The 21,162-nt window shown below is 40.1% G+C and overlaps 1 protein-coding gene across 7 annotated transcripts in view; it reads right to left on the minus strand.

Annotated features, from left to right (window-relative positions):
* Positions 1-9,860, minus strand: part of KIF27 (kinesin family member 27) — a 91,398-nt gene extending 81,538 nt beyond the window's left edge. For 2 of the 7 annotated variants that reach the window (XM_070590773.1, XM_070590776.1), the window contains exons 1-2: positions 9,662-9,860; positions 4,704-5,084 (exon numbers count right to left, since the gene is read on the minus strand). In XM_070590773.1, the coding sequence (XP_070446874.1) occupies positions 4,704-5,001 (298 nt within the window). In that variant the 5' untranslated portion in view covers positions 5,002-5,084; positions 9,662-9,860. The remainder of the gene's footprint in view (positions 1-4,703; positions 5,085-9,661) is intronic. The other 5 variants (XM_070590774.1, XM_070590777.1, XM_070590778.1 and 2 more) reach the window with 4 other exon arrangements.
* Between the last annotated feature and the right edge of the window lie 11,302 nt (positions 9,861-21,162).

A 21,162-nucleotide genomic window follows, 5' to 3' on the forward strand; every position in this document is an offset into this window, starting at 1 on the left:
TATACACAATAGCCAAAAGGGGGAAACAACTCAAGTGTCCACCAATAGACAAATGAATAAACAAAATGTGGCATATATGTATAATGGAATATTATTTAGTCATAAAAAGGAAGGAAGTTCTGATACAGGCTACAACATGGAGGATACCCTTGGAAGCATTATGCTAAGTGAAAGAAGCCAGACACAGGAGGACAAATAAGGTATGATTCACTTCTATGAAATACCTAGCAGAGGCAAATTCACAGTAAAAGAAAGTAAATTAAAGGTTACCAGGGGATGGAGGGAGGGGAGTTATTGTTTAATGGGTACAAAGCTTCTATTTGGGGTGATGTAAAATTTTGGAAATAGCGGTGATGGTTGCAAAACACTGTGAATGTACCTAATGTCACAGAACTATACTCTTAAAGATGGCTAAAATGGGGGCTGGCCCGGTGGTGCAGCAGTTAAGTGCGCACGTTCCACTTCAGTGGCCTGGGGTTCACCAGTTTGGATCCCGGGTGCAGACATGGCACCACTTCGTAAGCCATGCTGTGGCAGGCATCCACATATAAAGCAGAGGAAGATGGGCATGGATGTTAGCTCAGGGCCAGTCTTCCTCAGCAAAAAGAGGAGGATTGGTAGCCGTTAGCTCAGGGCTAATCTTCCTCAAAAAAAAAAAAAGGCTTAACTGGCCAATTTTACTTATTTAACCAAAATTTTTAAAATAGTAAAAAAAAAAAAAGTGCAAGATAAAATTTAAAATAATTGAAAGAAATTGGGACTTAAGGGGGGCTGGCCTGGTGGCATAGTGGTTAAGTTCACATGCTCTGTTTTGATGGCCTGGGGTTCACAGGTTCAGGTCCCGGGCACAGACCTATGCACTGCTCATCAAGCCATACTGGGGCAGCACCCCACATACAAAGTAGAGGAAGACTGGCAGAGATATTAGCTCAGGGACAATCTTCCTCAAGCCAAAAGAGGAAGACTGGCAACAGATATTAGCTCAGTGCCAATCTTCTTCACAAAAAAAATAAATAAAATGAAAAAAAAATTGGAACTTAAATAAATTTCTGCAGGCCAATTTAGAAATCTGCTTACATTTTCAGTCTTGTTTCATGGAAAATATATTCCAATCTACAAAAAGGCTTACAAATGAACCTTAAAAACAACTTGCTTCCAAGTTAAAGATTACCAATGTTTAGATTTTTGGCAACAAACATCCTGAAAATCTCAACCTCTATTAATGTGAGCTGCCTTTCACCTAATTTAAGATGTAAGACTGCCATCGTGTGGCAGGTAAAAAGAAGCTGTAGGTTTTTCCAACACCAGGGAGAACGTGAAGACTCCTTTCTGACAGCTTCAAGGTACTAGCCAATAGTACTATCTATAAATATACAGTATACATATACGCATTCTAGAATAGCCAAAATATAAGGTTGTTCAGAAACAACTCATTCATTTCCCACTTCAATAGATAACAAAACAGAATAATTCAAAAGACTTATCAAAAAGCTGAATTTCAAATAATATTTATAATAAAGTTTCAATATGTATCCTGGTAACCTAAACATCACATTTTCTACGTTACACTTATATTCCTGAAATAGACTACTTCAGAGAAAGAATGACATCATTTAGCTATTATAAACTATTTACTCTTTAAATAGTACACAAATAAAAGTTTTTAGAGACTATTAAGCCTGGTAAAGTCAGTAAATCCACGGTTCTGAAAAGCAGGAAAATGAATTTTAGTTCAAATAAGCATAATATTGAAAAATAACAGATTTTCCTTCTGCCACAGTGCCTAGCATGATACCCTAGACATTGTAAATGCTCAATAAATAATTTACTGGGGAAAAAACCAACACTGTTTGCATAGTCAGTAATCAAACAGCAGATGACTGACCCAGAATTGGTGTCCTACAGAGACAGCTTGGGAAATTGAAAATGCTCACTAATTTCACTAATACACCAAGAAATGTAACTTCAAACAACAAAGTACAATTTTTCACCTATCAGATGGCAAAAATATATATACTTCAGATTTATAATATCCAGTAAGTGGTAAGGATATGAGCAAATGGCTTTCATATATTGGGGTGGAAATATAAACTGGTACAGCCTTTTTGGAAGGCAATTTGTCAGTAACTATCCACATTTTAAACGTACATACCCTTTGATTCAACAAACACACTTCTAGTAATCTATTCTATAGAAATACTAACACATGGATTCAAAGTTAAATGTACAAAGATATACACTGCAACTTTTTTATAATAGTAAAAACCAGAAACAATCTAAATGTTCATTAATACTGGAATGGATGAACTATGATCCTTTCAAACTATGGAATATTATACAGCCAAAAAAATGAGGTGAAATTCTATGACCCAAATGGGAAGAAATCAAATGACGTTTTATATTGTTAAATGCAAAAAGAAAGTTAAAAAACCATAGATATATCATTAAACAAATGAAACAACAAAAAACAAAGGAAAACTACATACGCATTTGTAATATGCCTAGAAAAGTGTCTTGAGGACTCCAGAATGGTATACATCAAACTGTTATTTTTGGGAGATGAGAGGAGCTTTCATTTGTTTAATTTAATTTCTTAAGGATCACCTGCAATTCTTCTTACAATGAACATTAATTTTTTTTTAAACAAGGGGGAAAAAAAACACCAGAAACTGTTCCTAATGGTGGTGTATTTCTTCTGGTACGAAGTATTTTAGAGCAGTTAAAAGATTTTAGGACAGGGGCCGGCCTGGTGGCACAGTGGTTAAGTGCACACGTTCCACTTTGGTGGCCCAGGGTGTGCCGGTTCAGATTCCGGATGCAGGCATGGCACTGCTTGGCAAGCCATGCTGTGGTAGGTGTCCCACATATAAAGTAGAGGAAGAGGGGCACGGATGTTAGCTCAGGGCCAGTCTTCCTCAGCAAAAAGAGGAGGATTGACAGCAGATGTTAGCTCAGGGCTAACGTTCCTCAAAAAAGAAAAAAAATATTTTAGGACAATAAATAACTTTAATAACTTTTTCCTTTAAGGAAGTGAAATTGTATTCATGGACTCTTAATAAAAAAACCCATAGCTATAATTAAGTTACGAAGCTCTGAACATTTATAACTCCTATTAGTATAAAGCACATACTGAGTCTTAAAGATCATAAATCATTTGCCAAGCAAAAAAAAGCCACAGTCCTCAAGAAAAACTACAACTTATAGTCAAAAATAGTGAATTTTTTTGAATTGTGAGACCCTAAAATAATCCAATATCTTTAATCTCCTAATCCTGAACCACAGCGATTCTAAAAAATGAGGAAGGAGGGATACTGGGCACTTGAGGCCTCTCTATTTAATCTTTGGAATGAGGGCTTCTTCAAACCCCAGTGCCACCCTCCAACCCTCCCCCTCGAATCTCTGCATGTAATGAGAGATGTTTCTGAAAGTCATATATTCTATATTTGCAAAGCATGAAAGTAGAAAACATATTGAGTCATTATAAATATAGACAACACTAATGATAATTTTAGACAATGATACATATGCACAACATTCAAAAGTTTGCTTTTAGTAGAAAAATACCAATATGGTAAACAATCTCAGCAGAGGACTTGGCTTTCAATCCCAGCTCTGTCACTAGTCACCTAACTGAACAAGCCCTTCATAGCTCCATGGCTAGAGCTCCTCACTTACAGATGAAGAGAAATGATTTTCAAGGTTCCTTTCAGCTCTAAAGGAAATCCTATGATTCTAACTTTTCAAACTAGAATCAAAAGCAGAAGAAATTATGTCCCAAAATATTCAATATTTAAAATAGAAATCTGTATATATATATATATATATATATGTGAGGTGACGGATGTGTTAACTAGATGGGAGGAACCCTTTCACATTGGAAACTTCTATCAAATCATCACAAGGTATACTTTAAATATCTTACAATTTTGTCAATTATACCTCAATAAAGCTAAAAAAAATATAGAAATCTGGTTAGAAAATTCTTTAAAAGACACTTTAAACTACATAACAAATTTCTCCTCCTGCCTCTAAGTCTTGGTTGCAGGACTCTAAGATTTATAAGTGGACTATTAAAAGATGCAAAATCTGATCGTGTTAACTCATTTCCCTCTATTTTAAATTCTGTTCAAAGTGCTGCCAGAGGCGGGGGTGGGGGATGGGGAAGATGGGTGACGGTGGTCAACAGGTAAAAACGTCCAGTTATAAGATAAGTTCTGGGGATGTAACGTACAGCATGGTGACTATAGTTAGTATTGCACTATATACTTGAAAGTTGCTGAGAGAGTAAATCTTAAAAGTTCTCATCACAAGAAAAACACTTTGTAACTATGTAAGGTGACTGAGGTTAACTAAACTTACTGTGGTGATTATTTTGCAATATATATATCAAATATTAGGTAGTACATCTTGGACTAATACAATGTTATCTGTCAATTACATCTCAATAAAACTGGGGAAAAAAGGCAAAGGGCTGAACACTAAACACTCAAACTTCTCTCCTCAAGCAAATATAACCATAAATTAAATTGATAAAACTTCAACATTTGAAAGCAAATGTTTCAAAGATGATTTTATGAATACATCTGATTATCCTATTCATTATTTCATTCAATCAGAATGCTGAGCACCTGTGTGTCAGGTACAGTCATATTTTAGCTTCTTTCTAATGTATCAAATAAAGCCAAAGAGTATGAGAATCTTACCAACATGGCCTCCTCCAATGGTGTATGTCTTCCCAGATCCAGTTTGTCCATAGGCAAAAACAGTTGCATTATAGCCCTCAATGAGTGACAACACAAGTGGCTTTATACAGGTATTATAAACTTCATCTTGAGTGGAATTTTTGCCAAAAACAAAATCAAAAGTAAAGACTCTATCTCTCCCAATGATAATTTGTTGAGTGTTTGGAATAACTCTCACACAAACTTGATGATTATGAAGAACTTCTTTGCACAGCAGAGGCCTAATTCTTACAGCAACTTTTACTGGTATTTCTTCCATGGTAGCTTAGATTTTACTAAATAGATTTTCTATTTAATATTCAGTAGTGTGAGAAACATCCATTTTACGTAAGATCTGGACTCCTGTGTATCAAATAAAAACAAAATTTAATTATTGACTCCTCTATCCTAATAAACTAACCATCTTCGAAAGCAAAGCCAATCAAAGCAGGTTTTGTTCCAATATAAGATAATTACAAAGAGTAAATCTGTCTTGTAACAGTACACTTATAATTTATAGATGAAATGATATGATGTCTGGATTTGCTGCAAAATAATCTAGGGGGTGGGGGCCATGAGTTGGCAAATGATAAAGATAAGTGATAAGTGCATGGGATTCCAGTGTGCCATTCTTTCTATAGTGGCAATATGTTTCCCAGCTCTTTAATCTAAATACTGAACAATTGGGGAGTTAGAAAATTAAGACAGGGAGGGGCTGGCCCAGTGGCGTAGTGGTCAAGTTCACATGCTCCGCTTCGGTGACCCATGGCTCACTGGTTCAGATGCTGAGTGCAGACTTACACACTGCTCATCAAGCCATGCTGTGGCAGCATCCCACACAGAACTAGAAGGACTTACAACTAGGATTACAACTATGTACTGGGGCTTTGGGGAGAAAAAAAGAGGAAGATTGCCAACAGATGTTAGCTCAGGGCCAAAAATGGAAGGAAAAAAAAAAAAAGGAAATTAAGACAGGGAAATAACTGGCCAATTGTACACATGTGTTAAAAGGAAAACTTTGTACTAGATTTTATAGCAATGTATTGAAAAATAACATCTCCTCTTTGGCACAAATATTAGAAATAAACCTATGAAAATAGTTTAAGAATTTCTCTAAGTCAATATAAATTTAAAGCTAAATTTTTTATTAGAAAATCATCAAAACTAATAGAAAAACTGGTTTGCCACTCCTAAATTATGTTGTACTTATTTCTGAAGGTCTCTGGTGGAATTAATACACTAAAAGTAAACTGGTGGCTATACTCACAATGAACAACCTGAAAAATAAATTAAGAAAATAATTTCATTTACAATAGCATCAAAAAGAATAAAATACTTAGGAATAAATTTAACAAAAGACGTGTGGGGCCAGCCCTGTGGCCAAGTGGTTAAGTCTCGCACTCTGCTTCGGTGGCCCAGGGTTCGGATCCTGGGCGGAGACGTGGCACTGCTCATAGGCCATGTTGAGGCGGCATCCCACATGCCACAACTAGAAGGACCCACAACTAAAAAAATATACAACTATGTACTGGGGGGATTTGGGGAGAAAAAAAAAGCAGGGGAAAAAAAAAGAAGATTGGCAAGAATTGTTAGCTCAGGTGCCAATCTTTAAAAAAAAAAAATGTGTAAAACTTATACTCTGAAAACCACAAAATGTTGTTGAAAGAAAGTAAAGATCATCTAAATAAATGGAGAAACAGCTCATGTTCATAGATTGGAAGACAACATTGTTAAGATGCCAATATTCCCCAAATTGATCCACAGATTCAATGCAACACCTATCAAAAGCCTAGCTTATTTCTTTGCAGAAACTGATAAGCTAATCCTAAAATTCAAATGGAAATTCAAGGGACACAAAATAGCCAAAACAATATTGGAAGAAAAACAAAGTTGGAAGACACATTTCCCCAATTTTAAAACCAAGCCACAGTAACCAAGACAGTGTGGTACTGGCATAAGACAGACACAAAGATCAATGGAAATGCACTGAGAATCCAAAAATAAACCTTCACATTTATGGGCAATTGATTTCAACAAGAGGGCCAAGACAATTCAATGGGGGAAAGAACAGTCTTTTCAACAAACGGTCAAGGGACAACTGGATATCTGCATGCGTAAGAATGAACCTTAGGGGCCGGCCCCATGGCAGAGTGGTTAACTTCAAGTGCTCCACTTCGGTGGCCCAGGGTTTCACCGGTTCGAATCCTGGGCGCGTACATGGCACCACTCATTAGGCCATGCTTAGGCGGCATCCCACATGCCACAACTGGAAGGACCCACAACTAAAAATACACAACTATGTACTGGGGGCTTTGGGGAGAAAAAGGAAAAATAAAATCTTTAAAAAAAAGAAAAAGAACAAACCTTAACTCCTACCTCACATCATATACAAAAGTCTATTCAAGATCGTTCATAGACCTAAATGTATGAGCTGAAACTATAAAACCCTTAAAAGAAAAACACTGGGGTAAAACTCTTTGTAACCTTGAATTTGGCAATGATTTCTCAGATATGACACCCAAAGCAAAAGCAATAAGCAATAAAAGGAACAATAGAGGGGTGAGCCCGGTGGTGCAGCAGTTAAGTTCACACATTCCGCAGCCTGGGGTTCACTGGTTTGGATCCCAGGTGCCGACATGGCACCGCGTGTCAAGCCATGCTGTGGCAGGCGTCCCACATATAAAGTAGAGAAAGGTGGGCACGGATGTTAGCTCAGGGCCAGTCTTCCTCAGCAAAAAGAGGAGAACTGGTGGCAGACGTTAGCTCAGGGCTAATCTTCCTTCGAAAAAGAAAAAAATAAACCACAATAAGATACCACCTCACTCCCACTAACATAGCTATAATCAAAAAGACAGATCATAATAAGTGTAAGCAAGATTGTAGAGAATACAGAACCTTCATATACTCTTGATGGGCATGTAAAATGATGTAGCTGCTTTGGAAAATAGTCTGGCAGTTTCTCAAGAAATTAAACACAGTTATCATTTGACTTAGCAACTCCACTCTTAGGTATATACCCAAGAGAAATGAAAACGTATGTTGACATAAAAATTTGTACATGCATGTTCACAGTCTTGGTAGGATAAAGCTTACACCATATAAAAGCTAAAAACAAATGTAACAAGTAACTTATGATAACGTTTAAGTGCAGATGATGAAAAATAACCAGTTTGGGGTGGGGCTGGGCTCTTTGGAGAAGACTAGTCTTGAACACCATCATTAAGTAACCTATAGACCAATGGACTAAAATAATATTTTCAGCACTACTTGCTATGGAAATGTTAATGAAGACATTTAATATTCACTAGCCTTTAAAAATCCCTACAGCAGCACTATGCATTTATAATTTTGTGAGTGGAGTCTGAAAAGGATCACAGTAACAAAAAAAATTTACATCACTCTACAGAGAGCTCACTGAGAGTAAAAATATATCAGCTCCCTTGGGCTGTAAAATCCCAAAACTGAGTCAACAAACTATCTTTAGGGGCCAAAACAAAGAGATGCACCTAACCTTGGCAGTTCAATCACTGTAGGAAATTCTGCACTGAAAAAATAAATACTCTTAAGTATGATATATCTTTTCTTGGATCCTAAAGGACTCTACAATCATTTGGTACTGGAAACTTTTCCAAAGAAACTACAGAGATGCTGTTAAGAGTTGGTTCTTCCAAATGTCTCTGAACACCTACATATGAAGTTTTTATCAATAAAAACTGGTTTATTTTCTTTTCTTATGCCACCACATTAAAACAAAAGTCATGTTTTATGTTAAATCTAACTACTTTCAATGAAACCGCTAATAAAAAGTGCCAAGTGTAATTGGGATATTTTCACTTTCTTGGTTTCTAGACTAGGAATATCTATAAACAATCTGACTATAAAGGCAATCGAAATCACCTATTCTAATCATTGAAGAATGATAAGGGACCATAAACATATGGCTTGCAAAACATTAATACAAGAACTTAAGTTTTAAGAAAAATCCATAACACTTAAACTTCTTCAGATTTCGGATCAATTACAGTCAACAGAAGCCTATGTATCATGTCACCAATAAATGTAAAGAAAAGTGAAATCTGATTGGCTGGTAATATTGAGGTATACTCAATGGAGTTTTGAAACCTGAGCAAAGACAAGAGAAATACTTGATCACTTGATGCCATGTCATTGATCAGAAACAAGCGTCTCCAAATACCGTTGCCATCCTGTGTCCCTCGTTTTTCAGAAGTACTGCTTGTCTAAAAATTGTGGTTTGTTAATATTTTCCTAAGAAATTTCCCAGCAAATGAATAGTGGATCGTGTAGGGAGCTCAGAAAAGGCCCTAAATGCATAAAGTAGACAGGGAAGATAGGAAGTAGAGAGTAAAGATAGGACGTAAACAAATATTTAAAAAGTTGGAGGGGACGAAGTGCTATTTAAAAGGTGTTTCAAAAATAATCTGGGCACCCTTTCTTTCTCAATTATCACCTGCCTCTGAGGGAGCGGCTTTCGGACTCCCACAGCGCTTAGAAAGTACCAAAGTTTCAACATCCGCCAGGGAAAAGGAGGCTGGCCACAAAACGAAACCCCCGCCGCGGGTCGGCCCTCCCAGCCCCCTTCAAACCCGCAGCCGGAAGCGGGAACCCGAGGAGGACACAGGACCCGAGGCAGCGGGATGCAGCCCAGCGGTCCCACGCCTCCTGTTCCTCCGGCCCTTCCACCTCAAGGGAGACCCGAGCTCCGCCGGCCACTCGGCGGGGGTCCCAGCACCCACCCCAGGCCCCCTCAGACACCCCCCTCGGCCTGGCCGGCGCCCCAAGCGCCCCCAAACCCACACCGCGGAGACCCTGACTCCCCGGCCGACGGCCCCCCTCCCAACGGCTGGCCGGGGTCACGGTCGCAGCCGGCGGGAGGACAAGTGGGTGTCGCCCCGCTCCCGACGCGCCCGCCATTCACTGACTGGCTCGAGAAAGCCCCGGCCTCCGGCGGCGAACGCAGCACAGGACTCCTCGGCTTCCCTTAGCCGCGCCGCCGCCGCCGCCGCCGCCCGCGCCTTTTGTTGTCTCGGGATCTCCCGGCAACGCGCGAAGCCCGCCACCGACGCGCCCCCTCCCGGCTGGACGTGCTGGCCCGGCCCCGCCCCCGGGCACGCCCCGCCCCGCCCCGCCCCGTCGCCGAGGAGCCGGGCGCCCGCCGCCGGGGGCTCCTCCCCTAAGCGTCGTTACAAAACCAACGCCCAGGGAACCCTATGAGAGTGCCGAGCCAAAGTAACTGTCTGCGGTAGCATGTATCAGTACAATTTATTCTTTTTTATGACTGAATAATATTACATTGTATGGACGTACCACATTTTATTTATCCATTCATCAGTTGATGGACATGTGGGTAGCACAATCTAAGCATCTTCAAGAAGTGTTTCTTCTCTTATGAAACTTAGGAGTGAAGATGAATTTAATAACTGCTTAGTTATTAAATTGAATATTTTTAATTTTAAAAATCCCCAAAGATATGAATTTGTTAATTATGTTGCATTTTTAGAACTCAAAAAAAATTTGCCTGGCGTGATGGTAAATTGGTAGGTCAGGCTGGCCTGCTGACGAAACCTCAATGAATAACAGTAACAATTTGGGTGTGAGAATTCCGGGGAAGTCTCTGCAGCAGGTCTCAGGAGGCCACACGTTTGCAAAGGAGGTCAGCAAATGCATAACAGGATTGGAATGGGACATTTCCTGTTTCACCCAAATTGCTGTCCTGAATCCAAAGGTGAAGAGAAGGGGTCACTTAAGTTCCCCACTTGTGAGGAGCACACAAGTCATTGTTGCCCCCTCCCACTGGCCCCCAGGATTTACAGCAGAACAGAGCTAATGCCATTCCAACTCCAGCCCTGTATCCTTTTAACGTGTTTATAAAAGGAACTTAGGGGTGCTAAGGGAGAGATGAGGTCTTGGGCCTTGCGGACTCGGGGATAGAGGGTTCACAAGTAAGAGGCTTCCCTCCTCAGTCAAACGAGGCTCTAAGAGTGACCTGGAGAGCCTGGGAGAGCAGCACCAAGGGGAAACCAGCCTTGTGATTGGGCAAGAGGCTGAATGATCTCCTTCTGTGTTTCTGTAGACTGAAGCAAAGCAATTGAATGACAGCACAGAGAGGGTGCTGAGAGGAGCAGCCTGCACTCCCACCATTTGGCAGGGCAAGAACCTGTGATTTTTCCTTTGTCTCCAATCTTGCTCTGACAAATCCATCCTCCACACCTACTGTGATGATCTATCTAGGACACAAGTCTGACCACAAATCTGTCCTTTGCCTATAACGTTTCTGTAACATCATGGAGAATATTACTTCTTAGCAGCTGGAATGAGAAATCCACATAGGGGAGACAGTTTTGCTGAGAGGATGCATTGCTTGCCAACACCCAGGTGGAAGCTAAGCCTCCTAGGTTTGATTTTGTTGGTACCTAGGCTTCAGAGAAGAGGCTATTGTTGCTCATACGAGACCAAGAGAAGAATTATTTAACTGCTCTTGAAAAGGAATGAGGAAGATGGAGGAAGGGAAAGGTGTCGGGAAGACGCTGTATCAGAGAGGAGGGAGTGGGTATATGATGAGAATTCCAGGTAAAAGGGAATTGGGTAATGGGGATCTTTAGGATGTATGTAGGGAGGTGTGCAGTGTGTACGCCTTCCTCTCTCTCCCCTGCAAAATCTTCAGTAAAGTCTACATTGCTAACTGAAGCATCTGTGACAGAGGATTGTTTGTAGAAACTTAAAGATATGCCCATCCCCAAGTCCAATCTGGTGCTGGACAAAACCAGAGATCGACCATGTGGACCTAGAAGGCAGAAGATTAGAAGAAAGCTGAAGTCTGGCTTGCACATCAGTGATGTTTTATTTCACTAATAAACCAAGCAATTCAAATTAAAATAAACCATTTTCACCTACCAAGTTGGCAACAACTTTTCATGAAGTAATACCAGCAAGCATTCAGTGAGACAGAAAATTTTGTGCATAATCCCAACTCTTGTCATCTCTCCTAAGAAGATACGGATATGGATAAAGAATCATGTTCAAGGAAGTTCATTATGGTATTATTTGTAATAGCAAAAACCTGGAAGTTACATATATGTTCAATGAAAGGGACTGATAAATTAACCTGTTACATTTATAAAAGAGAATATTATGTACTCATTGAAATTCATGTTTACAAAAATTTGTATAGGAAAATGCTTACAAATTAAGGATATAAAATAGTATCTATTTTTCTCACCTGAAGAATTGGCATAGAAATCGTTGTGAGGTTTGAAGAAGGAAATAATTGTAAAGCACAAAGAACAGTAAGTATTCAAAAATTATTAGGTAGCTAGAATGATGATAATTTTCTCAATTCTCTCACATAGAAAAACACAAGATAGTAAAAACATTCAACAAAATTCACCAAAATGATAACCACCATCAACACCGGATTAAAGGTCCTTTTCTTTTCTCTTTTTTTTGAGGAAGATTAGCCCTGAGCTAACATCTGCTGCCAATCCTCCTCTTTTTGCTGAGGAAGACTGGCCCTGAGCTCACATCTGTACCCATCTTCCTCTACTTTATATGTGGGACGCCTACCACAGCATGGCTTGCGGAACAGTGCCATGACTGCACCCGGGATCTGGACTGGCGAACCCAGGGCTGCCGAAGCAGAACGTGCGCACTTAACCACTGTGCCACCAGGTGGGCCCCAAAGGTCATTTTCATAGTTGAAACAATTAGGATCTTGGTCCCAAGGAACAGAAACCAACTCTAGATTACTTAAGAAAAAAAGGAAAGAAGACTATGTTGAAAAGTTTATCATTAGAGCACTTCATATTACAAGTAATGGAAACTCAAAGTCAGATTATCTTTAATAAGAAAATATATTTCAGCTCATATAACTTGAAGTGAAATGTGAGAAAAATATGTCTTAGAATCAATGAAATAGGACATACTCCTATATACTCATGAGTTTAGTTGAGGGGGCCTCTACTCTTTTGCATCGATCAATTTATTTATTCCTGTACCAATACCATACTGCTTTAATTACCATAGTTTTCTGGGATATTTTGCTGATAGGGCAAGCCAGTCCTCATTGTTCTAACTTTTTTTGACTATTCTCAGCATTTCTCTTCTAGAACTTTTGAATTAGTTTGACAATTTCTGGAAGAAAGTTCCATTGATATTTGTTTATTGGGATTGTATTTAAATTTTTTTAATTTATAAATACATTAATTTTATAAACATGAAAGACAAATTTTTAAAAGAACTTCATAGCTCTTTATGATAAAGATAAAATGGCTCTTTATGGGCTGGCTCCGTGGCGGAGTGGTTAAGTTCGCATGCTCCGTCCGCTGCAGGCAGCCCAGGGTTCAGATCCTGGACGCGAACATGGCACTGCTCATGAGGCCACGTTGAGGCGGCATCCCACATCCCACAGCTAGAATGACCTGCAACTGAGATATACAGCTATGTACGGTGGGGGGCGGGTTGGGGAAGATAAAGCAGAAAAAAAAAAAAAAGAAGATTGGCAACAGTTGTTAGCTCAGGCGCCAATCTTTAAAAAAAAAAAAAAAAGGCTCTTTATGATAAAGTCCCATCATCTTTACATGGGATACAAGGCCTTCCATAATCTACTTTTTGCCTACATTTCCAGACTTATCCCTGCTATTTCTTGCCTCACATTTTATTCTCCCGCATCAGCAGAGACCATATATTACTTATTTTCATGTCCCCATTGTTGAGCATAGTCACTCGTTAATACACAGTAAATTTTAGGCTCATCGCAGAGATTCAGCAAATGTTTATGGAAACGAAAAAAAAAAACAATCAGAAAACAAGTAATTTGCTCAAGGCTACATGGTTGCTAACTGACAGAGGCAAGACAGAAGCCTGTATGTGTCAATGACAAAGTCAACACTGCCTCCCCAGAGGCTGAGCTGAGCTATAGCTTTCTACACAATGCACCTCTCTCTCTCTCTAACACTTTTTTTGCTCAAGTCAGGATCCAGACATGCTCCACATGTAGCTTCTGGTCAATATGTCCCTTCATTCTCTTTTAATCCTCGTAATCCTTTTTAATCTTTTAACCCTTCACCTTTTTGAAAACTGTGGTAAAATATGCATAACACAAAATTTATCATCTTAACCATTTTTAAGTATGCAGTTCAGTCATGTTAAGTGCATTCACATTGTTGTGCAACCAATCTCCAGAACTCTTTTTATCTTGCAAACCTGAAACTCTATACCCGTTAAACAACCGTTCCCAATTCGTCCCTTTCCCCAGAACCTGACAACCACCCTTCTACTTTCTGTCTCTATGAATTTGACTACTCTGGGTACCTCATATAAGTAGCTTACTTCACTTAACATGATGTCCTCAAAATTTACCCACATTATAACATGTGTCACAATTTCATTCCTTTTAAGACTAATATTCCATTGTATTGATATACCACATTTTGTTTATCCATTCATATGTCATTGGGCACTTGGGTTGCTTCCAACTTTTGGCTCTTGTGATTAATGCTGCTGTGAACAAGGATGTGCAAATATCTCTTCAAGATCTTGCTTTCAATTCTTTTGGGTATATACCCAAATGTGGAATTGCTAGATCATATGGTAATCCTCTTTTTAATTAAGTGAGGGACTACCATACTGTTTTCCATGGTGGCTGCACCATGTTTACCTTCCCACCAACAGTGCACAAGCATTTCAATTTTCCACATCCACGCCATTCCCCACCCTTTTTTTAAATCATTTATTTGTTGAAGAAATTGTCCCATGTGTCGTTTAGAATGTTTCACATTCTAGATTTGGTGGTCGCGTCTTTGTGTTGTCATTTAACTTGCTCCTCTTATTTCCTACATTTCCTGTAAACTAGTAGTTAGATCTAGATTCTTGATTAGATTTAGGTTCAATTTTTCTGCCAAGAATAATTCACAGACGGGGCTGTATACTTCCTATTGCAATACAAGAGGAGGCACATAATGTCTGTATATCCCAGTTTTCATGATTTTAAGATTATTAGCAAGTTCAGATATTCTCAGCATAATCCATCGATTAAAAAAGTTCCCCATCAACATTTTACCTAATGGTTTTAACAGTCATTGATAATCATTTTCCAGATCTATTATATCATTAGGGATTCGAAAACAATAAAGTTCTAATTCTAATATTCCTTTCTTGCATTTAGTAGGTGGAATTGTTCTATAAAGAGCCTTGCCTCATTGGGTTATCCTGAAATGCACTTAGTACAGGAATGGTGGGATACATATTTGATTTTTTCCCCTTTTATTTATCAATTATGAGAATGCTGAATTGGTCCCCACCAAACTCCAGAGTCGACCAATACGGTTTCTCTTTTTCCAGTTGAGTGTGTGTGTGTGATTATGAACTCATAGATTTTTTAACTTTTTACTTGCTTTCCAAATACCATTTTCACTCCTCAAAGCAAGTATTTCCAGACTTATTAAATACCGTTGTGACCTATTGTTTCTTTTCATTTTAACTCAGGTTTCGTCAAAGTTATTGAGGCTTAATAACTGAATTCCTTTCCTGCACCCAAGGAATACTGATTAATTCACATGCAAACCAACCCTTAGTCCGTCCTGAGAATGTCGAAATAGGAATGGTGAAGGAAGGGAGAGAGTTAATAGGTTTTCCTATCTCCTGATAGGAAATTGGATTAGTTCTTTCCTTGGACCAACTCGAATGTAGCCTTACTTTTTTCCCAGCTCTTCTTCAACAGTTCCCAGCTTGAAATGATCTCCACCTGCTGAAGAATTCTGACCACACATAGGTGTAGAAGAAAAGGTAGTTTTGGCTGCCTACCATTTCTTTTCCTTTCTATAAGCAGACCTCCTCTATTTCTTCAAGAATGCCCCTGCTCCATCTGGTAGGCCAGTCAATCACTTGGCCCTTGTCCCAGGTCACCGGGGAGGGGGCAGGAGGCGGGGATGGGACAGGTAGGGGGACAGGATCTGGGACTCACCAGGCTCATCAGCCAAGCCCCAGATTTTTCCTTGGGCTGTTGGCAAAGATTTGCACTCTATTGGCTGGAATCACTAGCTATTAGAGTCGTCTCTTCCAACAGAGCAAAAAGAAATACAAGATGTGGTCTTTGTGCATTTTAATCCCTGGACCATAACTAGGCATGGCTAAGGCCAGCTCTTTCCTTGGACTTATCTTTTTTTCTTTTGATGATTACATTTCGTTTTTCATTATGCTAGTTTCAGTCTGGTTTCTTTCACTTAAAACTAGACTATCTATGACACAATGGGAGAAATCAAAACAGAAAGGAAAAAGAAAAGAAGGAATGTAGTATATGGGAAAAAGAGAAACTTAGCTGAATGCCACAATAATCTATTTCTCCAAACTTCCAATTGCCTTAGTTAGCTAATTTTATACCTGAAAGAAATCTTACAAGTTATTTAGTCCCACCATATATTTATTTTTTATTCAATATCCCCGAGTTAGGCAAAAGATATTTTGCCATATTATTTATTCATACCTGCATTAGGGTTCTCCAGAGAAAACAGAACCAATAGAATATATAGAGATATAAATATAGATATAGACCTATAATCTATATCTATCTATCCATCCATCCACCTAGAGAGAGAAAAAGATTTATTTTAAGGAAATTGGAAATTCAGGTAAGAGTGGATGTTATAGTTTTGAGTCTAAAATCTGCAGGTCAGGCCAGCAAGTAGGAAACTCAAGCAGGGTTTCTATGTTTCAGTCTTTTTTTTTTTTTTTTTTTTGAGGAAGATTAGCCCTGAGCTACCATCTGCTGCCAATCCTCCTCTTTTTGCTGAAGAAGACTGGCCCTGAGCTCACATCTGTGCCCATTGTCGGGGACTGGTCTTGGCCACTCCAAGATATGTCTCTTTGGCATGAGGATTATTTGAGGCTGATTGCTTTTGATAAACTGGGACAGGGAAGGAGGCTCTGAGGGGTGGAACTTTCTTGCCCTTTGTTAGGAGACATTTACATTGTAAAGGAAATCTCTATCTGTAAAGGTGCCTCCCTCTCTGTACCAGGAAGAAGAAAGGGGATGACCTTCTCTCTAGAAACTCTTAATCAATGCCAAAGGCAAAGATTTAAATCTGCATAATAATCTTATTCCTGTTTCTGGTAACCTCCTGTAACTGACTCCCCCCACCCCCAACATCCTCCTTTGTCATTAGCTGAGATCATACTTAAGGTGGGGGCTTCAGCCATTTTGGCAGTTGCTCAGCTTGCCTGACCTCTCCCATGTATACATGTTATAAAGCTTTGTTTAATTTTCTCCTGCTATTCTGTCTCATGTGAATTTAATTCATTCTCCGGCCAGAAGGACCCAGAGCAGGTAGAGGAAATGTCTTCCTCCCCTACACCATCTTCCTCCATTTTATATGTGAGACGTCTGCCGCAGCATGGCGGGCCAAGCAGTGCCATGTCCACACCTGGGATCTGAACCGGCAAACCCCGGGCTGCCAAAGAACATGTGAACTTAACCGCTGCACCACCAGGCCAGCCCCTATGTTTCAGTCTTGAAGCTTGGATGTTTCTTCTTCTGCAGACCTCAATCTTTACTCTTAAGGCCTTCAGCTGATTGGATGAGGCCCACTCATGTTATGGAGTGTAACTGCTTTACTCAAGTCTATTGATTGTAAATGTTAATCATATCTAAAAAATGATGAGGATCAAACCTGCCCCGGGGGAGAAAAGCCCAAGGCGTCCTGGCCTACACACTGATCTATATCATCCTCCAAGAAGCACAGGACGTCCCGACCTGATCCATCTGATTCTTATCTAAAGTTGTAGAACCACCCAATAACCAGACCCTACCTACACTGATACCATTTTAATGACTTTTTTACATAACCTTTCCTTCATCTTGTAAAGATGGTAACTCACATACCTATGCCTTATAAATTTAGCCCTACCCTCAACCTGTGTTTGCAGCTCTTCACTGCCCATGGGTCCTGTCCCCATGCTCCTCCATGCTATTCTCTGAATAAAGGAGCACTACTACCAGACTTTGAGAGTCCAAGAAATCTTTCTCTTTTTTGTTGAGGAAGATTATCCCTGAGCTAACTACTGCCAATCCTCCTCTTTTTGCTGAGGAAGCCTGGCCCTGAGCTAACATCCATGCCCATCTTCCTCTACTTTATATGTTGGACGCCTACCACAGCATGGCTTTTAGCCAAGTGGTGCTATGTTTGCACCCGGGATCCGAACCAGTGAACCCGGGGCCGTCGAGAAGCCGAATGTGTGAACTTAACCGCTGCACCACGGGGCCGGCCCTGAAATCTTTCTTTTGACTCCTCAGCTCGCTGAGCCCGCATCAAAAAATATCTTTACAGCAACATCTAGACTGATGTTTGACGAAACAACTGGGCACCATAGCCTAGCCAGGCTGACACATAAGATTAACTACTGCAATCTCATCCTATAAATAATTTGAGATATGTATACATCCTGTAAAATGATACAAAAAGAAAACTGGAATCAGAACTAGAAAATCAGAGTCAGATGATCCCGTTACATATGTAAATTAAACAGGCATAGAAATTCTAACTGATTTGTTCAAATGTTAATGACAGAACCGAGGCAAGTGAGCATGTAGTGATTCTCCTAGGAGAGCATAGACCCTTGGATCGTGAGACTGAACATTTTACACTGTGGAGAACTCACAATTCTGGACTTCCTTACTTTGAGGGTCATTACCTCCCATGGTTTGGCAACAAATAAAATGAATAAACAAGTAAAAATTTTGCTTGGGGAGCCAGCCCTGTGGCCTAGTGGTTAAGTTCAGTGTGCTCAGGATTGGTTCCTGGGCACAAGCCTATACCACATGTTGGTGGCCATGCTGTGGCAGTGACCCACATACAAAATAGAGGAAGACTGGCACAGATATTAGCTCAAGGCAAATCTTCCTTAGCAAAAAAAAAAAAAAAAAAAAAAAAGTTGCCTGGGTCGTGGCAGCCTACTTTTTTCTCAACCAATGCACAAACGAGAAAGGGTTGATGGTGACACTGCTGAACTCTACCTGACCTTGTACTCTTAGAAAACAGTGACATTAAGAAATTCCTCAAACCTTTTGTTTTCTGAAATTGCCCACCCTTTTTTGTTCTGGGAAACGGTTTACCCAAAAGGACCACCATTCTGTATGTGACTTAGATAAGACTAATCTGTTGACTCTTTCTCATGTCTCCCTTGTTTACCCTTGACAAGGCCAAACACAAATCTTTCCTCTTTTGCCTAAACCTGCTGACAAGGCCAGATACAGACTCTCCTGTTCCTCACTCTCTGTCTCGTGAATGATTAGCTGAGATTAGAACTGTTTGTCCACCTGAAACTAGCTACAGAGATAAACATTTCTAGTTCAGTGAGCTGGCTGAGACTGCTCCTGATGGCAAAACAACCCCACCTGTAAATCCCCCCACCTGTAACTTGTCTACTCCTCCCTATGAGAGACCGGGGCAACACCACTCTGCCAAGAGACTCTGACCTCTGGACCTCTGGATCTTCATATTGCAAGAGACTGAATAAGACCAATTTCCTTACTTGTTCAGGTTTTCTCTTTGACAAGAGCATTCACCAAAGAGCTGAGAATCAAAAACTGAAATTAAAAAAAAGGAAAAAGTGATCTAAGCACACTGAGAGAAACGGGTTAGAGACATAAGGAAAAGGAAGGTGTGGTTGTCTTGGGGCTGATCCTAGATCACATACTGTGCTCATTAAACCTGTACCTCCTCAACTGGGTTATTAAGCCATTACTCATTCAGCTTCAGGGGAGGAGGCAGATTGAAAGAGCTCGATAAATGATTTCTGAATTGAACTGAATGAAATCTATTAATTTCTTTAGTGCTAATTAGGGGGAATTACAGGTTGAGAAAGGAACAAAATCAGCCCCTGACAAGAGCTGGCCCGGCACTCACAGCTGTGCCATGTTATTCTCCTGTTGAACATAATCTCACAGAATACCAACATCAGACAAGGTTACTTACAGATTACGGCAAAGCTAGACAAAAAATAAGGCCACTTGATAATTTTGTCTAAGCACAGACAAAAGCAAGGCTACTGTACCACACACATAGTACCAAATATCCTTCTATCTTGGCCAAAGTGAGTGACTGCTGCTTCTTTACCAATTTCAGCTTTTCACTTGCTCTAGCCTGCCCTCCTTATAGATAAGATTTATGAGACAGCCAGCGGTAGAATTGCTCCTGTTTTTGACAGCATCCAATCTAGAGAGAACCCTGCTTCCCCAGACCCTCCCCTAAATCATCCTCTTGCAGAGATGCCCTATGCTGCAACAAGAATTAGCCCAACCTGTTTACTTCGCTTGGAGGATACTGACATGGTCCTGTGGCTAAATTACTAGAGTTTGTAGAGGGAGGCAAATCATCAGGTGGCCACTGAAGAAGAATTAATGAAATATGTAAAAAAAAAAAAAAAGCCAAAATGTTTTTGAGTTTGTTACAAAGCAAAATGCATTAAAGGAAACTGAGTCACCAAGGAATTAGAATTAATGTTTAATCTCTGCTAGGGAACTGGCTTATCGACAGTAAATGAAGGATTTCTCTGGATGGAGGCCTGTGATCAAGGGACTCCAGGAGCTGTGCACGTTTTCGTTAATTGTCTTTAAGAGAGTATGCAGAATGAATCAACATAACCAAAAAAACTTTCCAGATCCTATTTCTACATTCTCATCTGGAACTTCAGGAGCTGACTCCCTGTTCATTATATTCCCCAGACTACCCTGAAATCCACAGAGAGAATTATTCCTGCACAAGGGCCACAAAACTAAGAACATTAGAATTAGAATATTACCATTTTGCAATCCCTAATAAAATAACACATCTGGAAAATGATCATCAATGGTGAAACCACTGGTGAAATGTTATTTAAATTCTTAGTCTGTATCAGGTATGAAATTATAAAATCCATGCATGGTGGTGAAAACTTACTGTTTCCCAATATCCATCCATACTCCTTCCATAGTTTAGCTGGTACCCGATGCCCAGAATAGAGACTACTTTCCTGGCCTCTATGGTGGTTATTTGTGGTCATATGACTTAAGTCCTTATCAGTGAAATGATAGCAAAAATGCATATGGTAGCTGCTGGAGCCTGTCAACCTTGCACTCCTCAACTGCATCGCTTCTTCAATCCTGCTGCCCAGATAAGAATGTGGACATCTTGAATCACGAGTCCAGGCTCTGCTCAGTGGCATGAGAAAAGACAGCTGGGTCTTGGACACAAGAACCATACAGCTCTGGACTGCCTTCCCTGTCTTTTACATGATGGAGAAGTAAACTGGGGGGAAGCAGGAAGCCCAGAGCTGGCTGAGCCTAGAGGAGGAAGGGGAGAAAGGAGAGGAGGGGGGAAAGGCGGAAAGAGGGAAAAGAGAGGAAGAGGGAGAAAATGAACAGGAGTAGGGAGGAGAGGGAGAGGAGTGGGAG

The sequence above is a fragment of the Equus przewalskii genome, chromosome 22, assembly GCF_037783145.1.
Source record: "Equus przewalskii isolate Varuska chromosome 22, EquPr2, whole genome shotgun sequence".
Taxonomy (NCBI): domain Eukaryota; kingdom Metazoa; phylum Chordata; class Mammalia; order Perissodactyla; family Equidae; genus Equus; species Equus przewalskii.